Source organism: Hemiscyllium ocellatum, chromosome 8 (assembly GCF_020745735.1).
Source record: "Hemiscyllium ocellatum isolate sHemOce1 chromosome 8, sHemOce1.pat.X.cur, whole genome shotgun sequence".
In the NCBI taxonomy this organism is placed as follows: Eukaryota; Metazoa; Chordata; class Chondrichthyes; order Orectolobiformes; family Hemiscylliidae; genus Hemiscyllium; species Hemiscyllium ocellatum.
This window is the reverse complement of record NC_083408.1, coordinates 78779763-78792890: the sequence shown is the minus strand read 5'-3', so window position 1 is coordinate 78792890 and position 13128 is coordinate 78779763. Positions and strand designations below refer to the sequence as shown.

Genomic DNA, 13128 nt, shown 5'->3' with positions numbered 1-13128 from the left:
ATTTTGACAAACTCTCATGCACATCTTACAAACTGACAGTACAGCTTGAAAGGTGATTATTTTTCAAGGACTAGTGGATTTATGCAAACCTTTCAAAAGCAAGCAACACTACATTACATGTGGCATAGCTCTCTGCACGTCAGTCACATGACTCAATAAGCCAAATTCAAAGACAACACAGGATCTAGGAGTTCTTCAGGAGACTTATTCATTATTCCACTGACTCCTCCCACTCCCAAGTCTTCCCTCACCCCCTGAACCTTAATTGACAAAATAAATAATGTTCAGGGTGATTATGGCTCCTGTGAAAGTCTGATTAACGCAATTGGAAAGTTTGGTTGCATGAAAAGTGATATCCAGATACGAAAGCTTTGCATTTCAAAGAAAATGTAAGCGTGCTTGCAAAAGAGGCTGTGTGTGCATGTGAATGAGACCTGACAGCTAGGAAACAGGTACGTTCAGAGAGCTAGAATATTGCACAAATGAGACCTACCTTTGCAATGCATCACACGGCGCTTCCCTTGTGATTACAGAGATAGAGACAGAAGTGCTAGATAAAGATGTGTATGAGGAAAGTCAGGTTCACCTAGCACCTGTTCTAAGGACTGAACAGCCACATTCATTTACAGCTTCTAAATAACCTCACATAAAACATGGAATTTTGAGTACTTCACTTATCTTGGCATATTTAGACGTTTTCATAATTCATTACATGCAAATGTCATTAATGATTTGCTGCAAAGCAATAAACTCTCAATCCCTTAAATACTAACAGAATATATTGACATGGTTATCCCAAAGGTTCACCAGATATGACTTATTGAAATATTCTATATTAATAAACACATTGACTGGGCCAGCTGTTTAGCAGCTGCCCATTCATATCAGACATTTGGACATTCTGTCTCTCTCTCTCTCTCTTTCTCTCTCCTTTAGGAGCATAGACTATATTAATGACAGAAGAACAGATTTATTGAAGTTTCAGACTCATTGATATTTATTTAAATACACCAAATATAAACCCTAAACAGAACAAGAAAGCTTCTAGCCTAAAACTGATGGCAGTAATCTTATTAGGAGTACTTGGAAAGATACTTCTATGAATACCCCTTACTGTGGGGAACAATAGAACCTAAAACTATTAGTCTCTCTCTTTTTATTTTCTCTTGTTATTTTATCCCCTCCCACCAACTGATACACCACTTCCAATTCTCCCCTCTCATGTATTTGATTCTTGCAGCCCTGATCCTAATCCATCACTATACCTCCTTCCTAATTTTTTTTAGAATTAGAATTCCTACATTGTAGAACAGGCCCTTCGGCCCAACAAGTCCACACCAACCCTTTGAAGAGTAACCCACCCAGACCTATTCCTCTACCCTATAGTTACGCTTGACTAATGCACCTAACCTACACATCCCAGAACACTATGGGTAATTTAGCACATCTTTGGATTGTTGAAAGAAATCAGAACACCCAGAGGAAATGCACGCAGACACGGGGAGAATGTGCAAATTCCACACAGACAGCCACCTGAGGCTGGAATCGAAACTGGATCCCTGGCGCTATAAGGAAGCAGTGCTGACCACTGAGCCACCGTGTTGTCCCTTACTGACACCCCAAGAATTACTCTTGAATTAGGATACACCCAGCAATCTGCGATGAGGGAACAAGGTGCCCTAACCATGTGAATACAAACAGCAATCTAAACTGCCAAACTCTCCATCTGAGGAGCAGGAGGATCAAAGTTTTGGGCATAACCCTTCATCAGGAATGAGGCTTGTGGGCCGGGGGGGCTGAGAGATAAATGGGAGGGTGGGGTTGGGGGGAAGGTAGCTGAAAATACAATAGGTAGATGAAGGTGGGGAGAAGATGACAGTTTGGAGAGGATGTGGAGCAGATAGATGGGAAAGGCAATGGACAGGTCAGGAGCACAGTATTGAGTTGGAGGCTAGGGACTGGGATAATGTGGGGGTGGGGAGGAGAAATGTGGAAACTGGCGAAATTCACTTTAATCCCATGTGGTTGCAGGGCCTTGTGGTGGAAGATGAGGCATTCTTCCTCCAAGCATCAGGTGGTAAGAGTTTGGCCATGGAGGAGGCCCAGGACCTGCATGTCTTTGGCAGAGTGGGAGGGGGAGTTGAAGTGTTCAGCCACGGGGCAGTGGGGTTGGTTGGTGCAGGTATCTACAAGTTGGCATCCTGTCTTCCAAATGTACAGGAGAACACATTGGGTGCAACTGATGCAGTAGATGCCATTGGTGGAGGTACAGGTAAATTTCAGTCGGATGTGGAATGATCCTTTGGGGCCTTGGACGGAGGTAAGGGGAGTGGTGTGGGCACTTTCTGTGGTGGCAGGGGAAGGTGCTAGGAGTGGGGTGTGGGCTGGTGGGGGCCGTGGATCTGACAAGGGAGTCACAGAGGGAATAATTTCTCTGGAACGCTGTCTTGACCATCACCTTTCCCATCTATCTGCTCCACCCTCCTCTCCGACCTAGCGTGTTCATCTACCTATCGCATTGTCAGCTACCTTCTCCCAGACACCTCTCAACCACCCCCTCCCTCCCCCACAACCCCCAGCCCCCTCATTCCTGATGAAGGGTTTATGCCCGAAACATCGATTCTCCTGCTCCTCAGATGCTGCCTGACCTGCTGTACCTTTCCAGCACTATACTCTCGCCTCTGATCTCCAGCATCTGCAGTCCTCACTTTCTTCTGTTCTCTCACCATTCTTCCTGTGTAGTAGGCCTTCACTCTATTCTCAGAAATACTACATTTACTTGATTCTATTCTTAAATACAGCTTAACAAATCAGAGATGAAGCATCACCAACAATATTCGCCCTGAAGTCTCACAGGGACACAAACATTTACATCCCCCTCATTTTCATCTGCTTACCTCTAGGTAACATGATTTGCAGATATAAGGCCAGCATTTAGAAGTATGTTAATGATATAGAGCTCTAACCTTCCACTGCATCTCTCAACCAAATCTCCGAATCAGTGTTTTCATATTGCTTAGAAATTCTAACCCTCTTTAGATTCCTTCCTGGCCTTGCCAGTCCCCATCAATATAAACCTCTCCAATCTGACAGGCCCTTCCACAGCTGCCATTTCACTCACTTGGGCCTCTGGTGCATCCCACCTTCCCTTTATTCTAAGAGTCAGTCATGCCTTCAGATGCCCAGGTCTCAAATGAAATTCTGTCCACACACCCCTCTAATAGGTTACATCTTTTACATTCTTGACAACTGTCAGTAAATGTATCTTTAACCAAAATGGCTGGTTCTGCTAATACCTCTTCCTGTGAAGCATCTTTGATGTGATGTGTTTTCCACACCACAGGGGCTGTGAATGAACAAATGTTGTTGCTATCTACTGTGTTGGGTAGGGAACCAGGTAGAGGGTTAGCTTTCTAGTGCTAAGCAGCTAGCAGAAGGACTGGGGAAACAGGTATGTGTGTGTGAAGATGAAGAACCAGGTATGTGAATAAGAAGGGTAATATTTATATGTGTGGTTTCTTTTATTGTAGCTTTTGGCTGAGTATGTCCTACTCTTAAGAAGAACTTTTACACGTAGAATTGACTTGGAGAATGCCTTTATGACCTTGGATCATGCTTAAGTGCTTTTGGCCAATGACGCACTTTTAGAGTATTCTCACTGTTATAATGTAGTAAGCTTCATTACCCATTTGCACACAGCCAGGTGCACAAACATTGATGAGATGCATGCCTAAATAGTCTGTTTTAGTGACTTTAGTAATGGGATTAACATTGGTCTGGACACTAAGGAGATTCCATCACTCTTTTTTTTAATAGTGCCAAGGTTGTTTTGTTTATGTATACAGAGAGCAGAGAGGGACTTGGGTTAACATTGCATCTGAAAGACAGGGACCTCTAACAGAGCATTCTCTATTAGTGTTGCGCTTAAGCCTGGAATACCAATACAATGGTCCAATCCTTGACTGGATTCCTATAGGAAGAACTGTGTAGGTATAATTTATTCCACTGTGGAGACCAAAGGAAGGAGAAATGGTTAGTATGAAACTTCCTAAAGACTATACATGCAATGTATCCTAGTTAAAGAAGATATGTGAAAATGCAGAAGTGCTGAAAAGGTGGGTGGGCAAATTGGAATGGGAGAGACAGGAAACCTCAGAAAACACACTCTTGATAGCAATTATCTTTAACAAATGTATCAAGCAAAAGAAAGGATACACTGTTTCAGTATCATATTGTGACTCATTATTGTTTAACACAAAACTTATGTCTCAGCATGAGTCAGTAGGTCCCACATGGTTTCTGTCTCAGCAATTTTATGAATGCCTGATGTGATGACACACTGCTGTGGTATTCTGGTTTAATCCTTATCCCTAGCTTTCCAAAATTAGGTATTTGAAAATGTAGGAAAATGAAAAGCAAGAGATTTCATTTTAAAAAGAAAGGAAATCAAATTAGAAAAAGACGTAAAGCACAAAAAAGATAAAGAATGTCATACTTTCACAATAACTGAAACAAACACTTTGGAAAACTACTACTGAAAAGGAATTAATTTTTGAGCTACTCACCTGCATTAAAGAGAGGATCCTTGGGCTTGCTGTGAAAGAAATAACATTAGACTGAATCTCTACACCATTAGTATCTCTTATATGAGATTGCTTATAATAACAACATAATTACATTTCTTGTCCAAAATAAAGTCCAAAAATTGAGTTGGAATTCCCCCTAAAGCTGTCACAACACCACTGGCAGGCCACCATCCACAGTACATGGGACACTTAGTCAATTCAGCTACTTGTAGCTCATCAAGCACAGAGGTGCAAAAGGCACCAGATTCTGCTGGCCTTCACAGTAGGGGTGGCACGGTGGCTCAGTGGTTAGCACTGCTGTCTCACAGTGCCAGAGACCTGGGTTTGATTCCCACCTCAGGCAACTGTCTGTGTGGAGTTTGCAGATTCTCCCTGTGTCTGCGTGGGTTTTCTCTGAGTTCTCTGGTTTCCTTTCACAATCCAAAGATGTGCAGATCAGAAGGATTGGCCATGCTAAATTATCCATATGTTAGGTGCATTAGTCAGGGGTAAGTATAAAGTAAGGGAATGGGTCTGGGTGGGCTACTCTTCAGAGGGTTGGTGTGGACTTGTTGGGCCATTCTGTAGGTAATCTAATCTATTGACATAATGTCAAATTATTTCAACAACTATTGGTCACCCTGCATCAATCTATCAGCATTACCTACTCAAGATGATCACACAGTAGCCACAGAGCTGAATCTTGGAGGGTGGTGTGTCCAGTACCTGCCAGAGTGAAGTGCTGGTTGAGAGCTCATCCGTGAAAAAGTCATCTGCTGCACAGCCATTTCTGATGGTTGAGACCTTCACCTTTATCTGAAGTGTATGGTCCACCTTACAGAGTTACCAGTCAATCCAACGGACCTATATTCTCAACATGGTCTGAATGGTGAACACTGCTGGGACTACAGCCAGTTCACAAAGAGGAGGAAGTTTGGAAGTTGCATTGCAGTTTAATCTGGGGTATTGTGGAACTTGGCTAGCACACTCCAGAAAGGGGCAAAAGGAGGTGGAGTGTAAAGAGGGGGGGAATGTCTCCAATAGGCATAGAGGACCACCAGAAAAAAAGGTCCCACCTTCTTGCTTGACACCCCACTCACACACAAAAATTTGACCCAGCTTTGTCTGGGTCTCACCATTCAACAGAGAGGATAGTGATGGGAGCAAGACAGGGCTCTGAAGTGGTCATTAATTAGCTACATAAAGGCATCAAGAGCAAGTGTTGTTCAACACTTCCACCAGTCCCTTCAAACAAGCTGGCAGAGGGCCACAAAATCCAGACTATTGAAAGCTGAAATCAACCTTTATTTCGTGGCCCTACAAATTCAAGTCATTTCATAACAATTCAAACTTCACAGATGTAAATTAACACTCTTTACTGTTACTTTTGAGAAAACTTATTTCAAATTTTCCTCCTGTCTGAGTAACACCCCATGGTGCTGCACAAGAGAGTAATACATCCTCTCATGTCAATAGGTTTACTTCAGATTGCGCTCTTTGAGCTCAAAGGAAGTAATGTTTTTCTCCCCAGCTTACACTACCTTACTATGGAAGCTAAGAAGTCACAAATAACATGTGAATCCTTCTGTTTCATGAATTAAGACAATTAAACCTCAGTTTAATATTACAGATGGCGCAAGAATGTGAGAAACTATAAATAAGCACTTTCGTTTACCTGTCACTGGTTTTTTTCCCACTGGAACCACTGCTAGTTGAGCCAGTGCGGGTCCTGCTGTTCTTGGACTCTCCAAAGCTTTCTCTACGTGCAACAGATGACACTCGCTCAGAAGAGGTGCTTCTCTTCACAGAACTGCATTGAAAAATATGGCTCATTAGCTACAACTTTAATGTCTTTGCTGCAGTTATATTTAGTTGAGAACCAGCTTCTCATTTCAAATGCAGTGTTCTCCAATGATACAGCAGCTTTCTTCAGAATTTACTTCAAGGTAATGTAAATATACTACAATTAAGGAAAAACTGAATATGTTAAAAGCCTACATCTTAAATACCAAGAAACCAAGTTGTCAAGGTTGTTCTTATTGGAGGTAAAAACAATGACTGCAGATTCTGGAAACCAGATTCTAGATTAGAGTGGTGCTGGAAAGCACAGCAGTTCAGGCAGCATCCGAGGAGCAGTAAAATCGACATTTCGGGCAAAAGCCCTTCATCAGGAATACAGGCCGAGTGCCTGAAGGGTGGAGAGATAAATGAGAGGAGGGTGGGGGTGGGGAGAAAGTAGCATTGAGTACAATAGGTGAGTGGGGGTGGGGATGAAGGTGATAGGTCAGGGAGGAGGATGGGGGAAGGTAGCAAAGAGCACAATGGGTGGATGGGGATGGGATGGAGGTGATAGGTCAGGGAGGAAGGTGGAGTGGATAGGTGGAAAAGAAGATAGGCAGGTAGGACAAGTCATGGGGACAGTGCTGAGCTGGAAGTTTGGAACTGGGGTGAGGTGGGGTAAGAGGAAATGAGGAAACTGTTGAAGTCCACATTGATGCCCTGGGGTTGAAGTGTTCGAAGTGGAAGATGAGGCATTCTTCCTCCAGGCATGGGGTGGTGACGGAGCGGCGGTGAAGGAGACCCAAGACCTCCATGTCCTCGGCAGAGTGGGAGGGGGAGTTGAAATGTTGGGCCACAGGGCGGTGTGATTGATTGGTGTGCGTGTCCCAGAGATGTTCCCTAAAGCGCTTTGCTAGGAGGCGTCCAGTCTCCCCAATGTAGAGGAGACCGCATCGGGAGCAACGGATACAATAAATGATATTTGTGGACGTACAGGTAAAACTTTGATCGATGTGGAAGGCTCCTTTAGGGCCTTGGATGGAAATGAGGGAGGAGGTGTGGACGCAGATTTTGCAATTCCTGCGGTGACAGGGGAAGGTGCCAGGATGGGAGGGTGGGTTGTTGGGAGGCGTGGACCTGAGCAGGTAGTCACGGAGGGAACAGTCTTTGCGGAAGGCGGAAAGGGGTGCGGAGGGAAATATATCCCTGGTGGTAGGGTCCGTTTGGAGGTGACGGAAATGTTGGTGGATGATTTGGTTTATGCAAAGATTGATAGGATGGAAGGTGAGCACCAGGGGCATTCTGTCCTTGTTACAGATGGAGGGGTGGGGTCTGAGGGCGGAGGTGTGGGATGAGGATGAAATGCGTTGGAGGGCATCTTTAACCACGTGGGAAGGGAAACTGCGGTCCCTAAAGAAGGAGGCCATCTGGTGTGTTCTGTGGTGGAACTGGTCCTCCTGGGAGCAGATACGGCAGAGGTGGAGGAATTGGGAATACGGGATGGCATTTTTGCAAAGGTAGAGTGGGAAGAGGTGTAATCCAGGTAGCTGTGGGAGTCAGTTATTTTATTGGGTTATTTTATTGGAGCAAAGGAGACAAATAGATTTGATAGATGTGCATAAGATTATGACAGGTTTAGATAAGGTAGACATAGAAATGTTGATGGTGTAAGGATGACGGGCCACAGATTTAACGTTTTGAGGAAGAGAGTTAGTGGGGATGTGAGGAGAAACCTTTTTTAACATGGCAAGTAGCAATGATCTCCCGACTAATGAGGGTGTTGGAAGCTGAGATAATGAAAGAAAATTGGATGGGCACATGCAAGAAATAAAATTGCAGAGTTGTACAGAAAGAACAGGAGAATGTGACTGAATGGACTGCTTTACAGAGAGTCAGCATGGAGTCAATGAATGGGCTCCTTCTGTGCCATAATGACTCCAGTCTTTAAGAATTGAGGATTTTCTGTGCATTTCTCTCAGGTAGTGGATAATTTTCCAATTTGTTTTACTATTTATTCAGCGTCTATTTGAAAAGTTTTTAAAAATCTGCCCCGATGTTAACATTCATTTCAAGAGGGCTAGAATACAAGAGTAGAAACATATTGCTGAGTCTGTATAGGACTCTGGTCAGACCATATTTGGAATATTGTGAGCAGTTTTGGGCCCCATTTCTAAGGAAGATGTGTTGGTGTTGGAGGGAAGATCCAGAGGAGGTTTACAAGAATGATCCTGGGAATGAAGGGCTTGTCTTAGGAGGAGCGATTGAGGACTGTACTTGATGGACTTTGGAAGGATGAGTGGGGGTCTGATTGAAACTTGCAGAATATTGAGTGGCCTGGATAGAATGGACTTATAGAAGATACTTCCACTAGTAGGAGAGTCTAGAATCCGAGGGCACAGCTTCAGAGTGAAGGGTTTACTCTTTAGAATTGAGATGAGGAGGAATGCCTTCAGCCAGAAGGTGGTGAATCTGTGAACTCATTGCTGCAGAGGGGCTGTGGAGGGCCAAGTCATTGAGTGTATTTAAGACAGAGATGGATAAGTCCTTGATTAATAAGGGAATCAAGGGTTATGGAAAGGCGGCAGGAGAATGGGGTTAAGAAACATGTCAGCCATGATCCAATGGCGAAGCAGACTGAATGGGCCTAATGGCTTGATTCTGTTCCTGTATCTTATGATTTTTTTGGGGGAATCCTGTTCTATTTTTCAATCATAGGATTCCTTCTTAAGTTTGCAGTATTAAATCAATGCTGGTTATACACGACTAGCTCAGAATAATATGTATAGATGATCCAACTGATTGAACACTGGATGTTCATTTTCTCTCTCTATATATGTCTTCCTTGGAATTCTAGCCTTTTTTGAATATGGCAGCTCTGAAACTATCTTGGCAGCTGAAATGGGTTTTTAGAATTGATTCTAATCTTGCCTTATTTACTGATTGTATTGATGTTGGGAAAATAAATGGTTTTTACTGGAATTTCCATTTGTATCTTATTATTATCAAAGGAGGATGATAAAGTACATGACATTCTTCGTTGCCAGCCGTCTACTGGGAATTAAATAATATTTACCCTCAACACACCACAGAACTATCTGTGCTGAGGCACAATCTTTTATCTTAGCTCTGCCACATGCATTTGTGGAGACATTTCTGTTCCTACAGAAATCGTTACCACCCTCAAATAATTCCTTGCTGAATGTAAAATTGTTCAGACAAAGTAAAGAAACTAAAGGAATACATTAGCGGGCTTGTCAAGATAGATGAGAATGCAGAAAGCAAATTTTCCCCTTGTGAGAGCCTTCGACCAGATGCAGAATAAAAGGCAGTTCATTTAATTAGGAGATGAGGAGAAATTCCTTCTGTCATTGTGTTGTGAATCTGTGGGATTCTTTATCACAGTTGCCTGTAGACATTGGGTCGTTAAGTATATTCAAGGCTGAGATAGATTTTTAACCAGTACAGGAAAAGAGGATTATGGGGAAAAGGCAGAAAATGGAAGTTCCAGATTATCAGATCAATTATGATGTCATTGAAAAGCAGAGCAGACTTGATGGGCTGAATAACCTCCTTCTGCATCTACATTTTCTGATCATATGATTTATTGAGTCGTGTCATAGTTGAAACATTTTCTTTTTGTTTGTGGTTCAACTTCAAGCCGGAATACAGATTGAAATATATCTCTACAAGAATGCTCAAAATTATTAACTTTAATTTACATAGTATATTTAATGTAGAAACAAAACTTCCACAAGGTTCTTCACAGGGATAAAACCTGACACCAAACCAAAGGCAATGGCACTCACTAGGTCAGGCTAGAAGACGATACTCAAAAGGTAGAAAGGTGGTGCAGGCGAGGAAGGAATACTGGAATTTAGAGATTAGCTGTTGAATGCCCAGCCATCAATGCTGGAGTAAAGAGCTCCCCAGCAGAGCCCAGTGTTGGTGGAAAGCCAATTACTTGGAGGGTTGCAGGGTTGGAGCAGATTGCAAATGTGGAGGTTGTGAGGCTATGGAGGATTTTGAAAACAAAGGATGAGAATTTTAAATTTGAGGTTTTTGTGGAAAGTGTACGTACGCTTGATCAAGGGCTGAAAAGGGTGGCACAGTGGTTAGCACTGCTGCCTCACAGTGCCAGGGGCCTGGGTTCGATTCCAAACTTGGGTAACTGTCTATGTGGAGTTTGCATGCTCTCCCCATGCTGCGTGGGTTTCCTCCAGGTGCTCTGAATGCCTCCCACAAACCAAAAACATCCAGGTTAGGTGGATTGGCCATGTTAAATTGCATTGTAATGACTGAAGATGTGCAGGCTAGGAGGGTTAGCCATGGGAAATGATGGGTTACAAGGATGGGGGTGGGGGCTGCTGGGTTTAGGCGGGATGCTTGTCAGAGGGTCAGTGCAGATTTGATGGGCCAAATGCCTGCTTTCCACAGCATAGGGGTTCTACAATTCTAAATGGCACAAGTTAAAAAGAATAAAGCAGGTTATCTTTCATTACTGAATCACACTAAACTTGAAGTGTCACTGAAATATGTTTCTTTTTAAATCAGAGATTGCTATTCAATCAAAGATTGATTATTTTTTAAATCAGAGATGTTATTATCCACCCCTGGAGTAGCTGCAACTTGAACCTAAGACTCCACAGGCCAGAGAAGGGACACTATCGCTGTGCCACAAGGGCCCTCCAAACATGTTGGAAGAGATTTAGAAATTGGAATCAAACAGTGGTCCATGAAGAACAATCCTTTGGGTCTGGGATGTAGTTTTGGGTCCAAAGGAAAAGTGCTTAATTTGCATCTGAAACATGCAACAGCTGTCTGCAGGAAACATTTCATGCTCATGATGAGGACAAAATGTGAAAAAGTTACATTCCAAAGGCCTGAAGAACACAAAGGTATCGAAAATAAAGAAAACTGGAAAATTGTCCTCTTTCTTATTCATGGATCCATAAACTAATAAAGTAAAAGGTGAAATAGCCATAGTCCTTCCGGGATCACAGGGCTGCTCTGAGAGAGATGACGGATGGTGGTTTAATCTGAAGGTCACCATGCTTCAGGAGAGGGGTGAGGTTGAGAAGGAGGGACCTTCAAGGTAATCCCAGCCATTACAGCAATTGAACCCACATTGTTGGAGTTATTCTGCATTGCAAACCAGCTGTCCAGGCAAATGGACTAACTGACTCCCTAGAAACTAATCAAGTTACTTGGAGTTACACAGAATTTTTAGGGATTCACAAAAATACAGTTTACTTTGCCCAAATTCTGACATGAAGACATCACTTGAGCATCCTCCCATCCTTGCTTATCTATCAGCATCATCCTCTATTTCTTCTCCTCCATATTCTTATGCAGCTTTCTCTCAAATACATCAAATACGCCCTGTGATAATGAGTTCCACATTCTCACCAGTGTCTAGTTTAATTTTTTTTCTGAACTCTCCATCTGATTTCTGTGTGACTAGTTCACATCAGCGGCATCTAGCTTTTTTCTCTTCCTCTAAGTGGAAATATTCTCTCTGTGTCTACTCTCCTCGATAAAAATCAACTCACAACTTATTAGTTACAAGAGAAAAGCGAACAACCCCGGTCATCTTTTTGAGACAGGCATACCTTACAGTTCTGGTATCATCTGTATAATCCTGTTGCACCCTCTCCAAAGCATTTTTAAAAAATATTATGACCACCAGAACAACACATGGCATTCCAGAAATGGTTTTTCGGAGAGAAATTAGAATATAAGTAGTGAAAGAGAAAAGTTATATGGAAGTGGAAAATAAATATTTGTGAATAAGAAAAACAAATTTAAACTGGTTTAGACAACTGCAGCATGGATCTGTGGAAAAGAAAAAAATTCCATTTTTCAATATGGCAATATTGTGCAATTTTCACCTCAATTCACTTTTTGAAATGTCAGCAACAGTTCACTACATCAATTGCAAATATACTTTATTTTCATCACTTTCAGCTCTTGTATCCTGCCCCAGATATCCTAAGGTTTCCAAAAGTTACCACCAAAACTACACAGACAACAAAACATTTTCTTTCAATCTTTTGGAGCTATTTAGAGAAATGGGATGATAACAATATTTTCTTTGCAGATTCTGATGGTATATGAGAAAGAATGTTACTACCTTGTGTGCATGGGTTACTCTTGACCACAGAGATAATCTTCAAACATCATCATCTGATTATTACTTTCAACTAATTTACCTAAGAATCTGAGAGTGCCTACAGAGTATGAAATCATGAAGTTTATTTAGTCATTTGTTAACTTTATTTTTCGCAGCTCCAATATTAGCTGATGAAACACAAAAACCTGTGAAAAATTCATTTTCCTGATATTCAAAAAAGCTTTATAGCCAATAATTTGCTGGTTAGTGAAATAAAGGGAGTTTTTTTTTTAGATTAGATTCCCTACAGTGTGGAAACAGGCCCTTCAGCCCAACTAGTCCACACCGACCCTCCGAAGGGTAACCCACCCAGACCCATTCCCCCTAACTAATGCACCTAACTCTATGGGCAATTTAGCATGACCAATTCACCTAACCTGCACATCTTTGTGACTGTGGGAGGAAACCAGAGCACCCAGAGGAAACCCACGCAGCCACGGGGAGAATGTGCAAACTCCACACAGATAGTCGCCCGAGGCTGTAATCGAACCCAGGTCCCTGGCGCTGTGAGGCAGCAGTGCTAACCACTGAGCCACCGTGCCACCCCTTATTAACAACATTAGTGAAAACAATTTGAAAACCCAGAATAACATTTAGTAAACTTCCAACAATTGG

General features: G+C 42.5%; 1 protein-coding gene across 3 annotated transcripts in view; it reads right to left on the bottom strand.

Moving 5' to 3' along the window:
- The window catches only part of eml1 (EMAP like 1), a 249865-nt gene that overhangs the window by 64607 nt on the left and 172130 nt on the right, over nt 1–13128 (bottom strand). For all 3 annotated transcript variants that reach the window (XM_060829259.1, XM_060829258.1, XM_060829260.1), the window contains exons 4-5: nt 6241–6375; nt 4566–4594 (exon numbers count right to left, since the gene is read on the bottom strand). In XM_060829259.1, coding sequence (XP_060685242.1) covers nt 4566–4594; nt 6241–6375 — 164 coding nt within the window. The remainder of the gene's footprint in view (nt 1–4565; nt 4595–6240; nt 6376–13128) is intronic.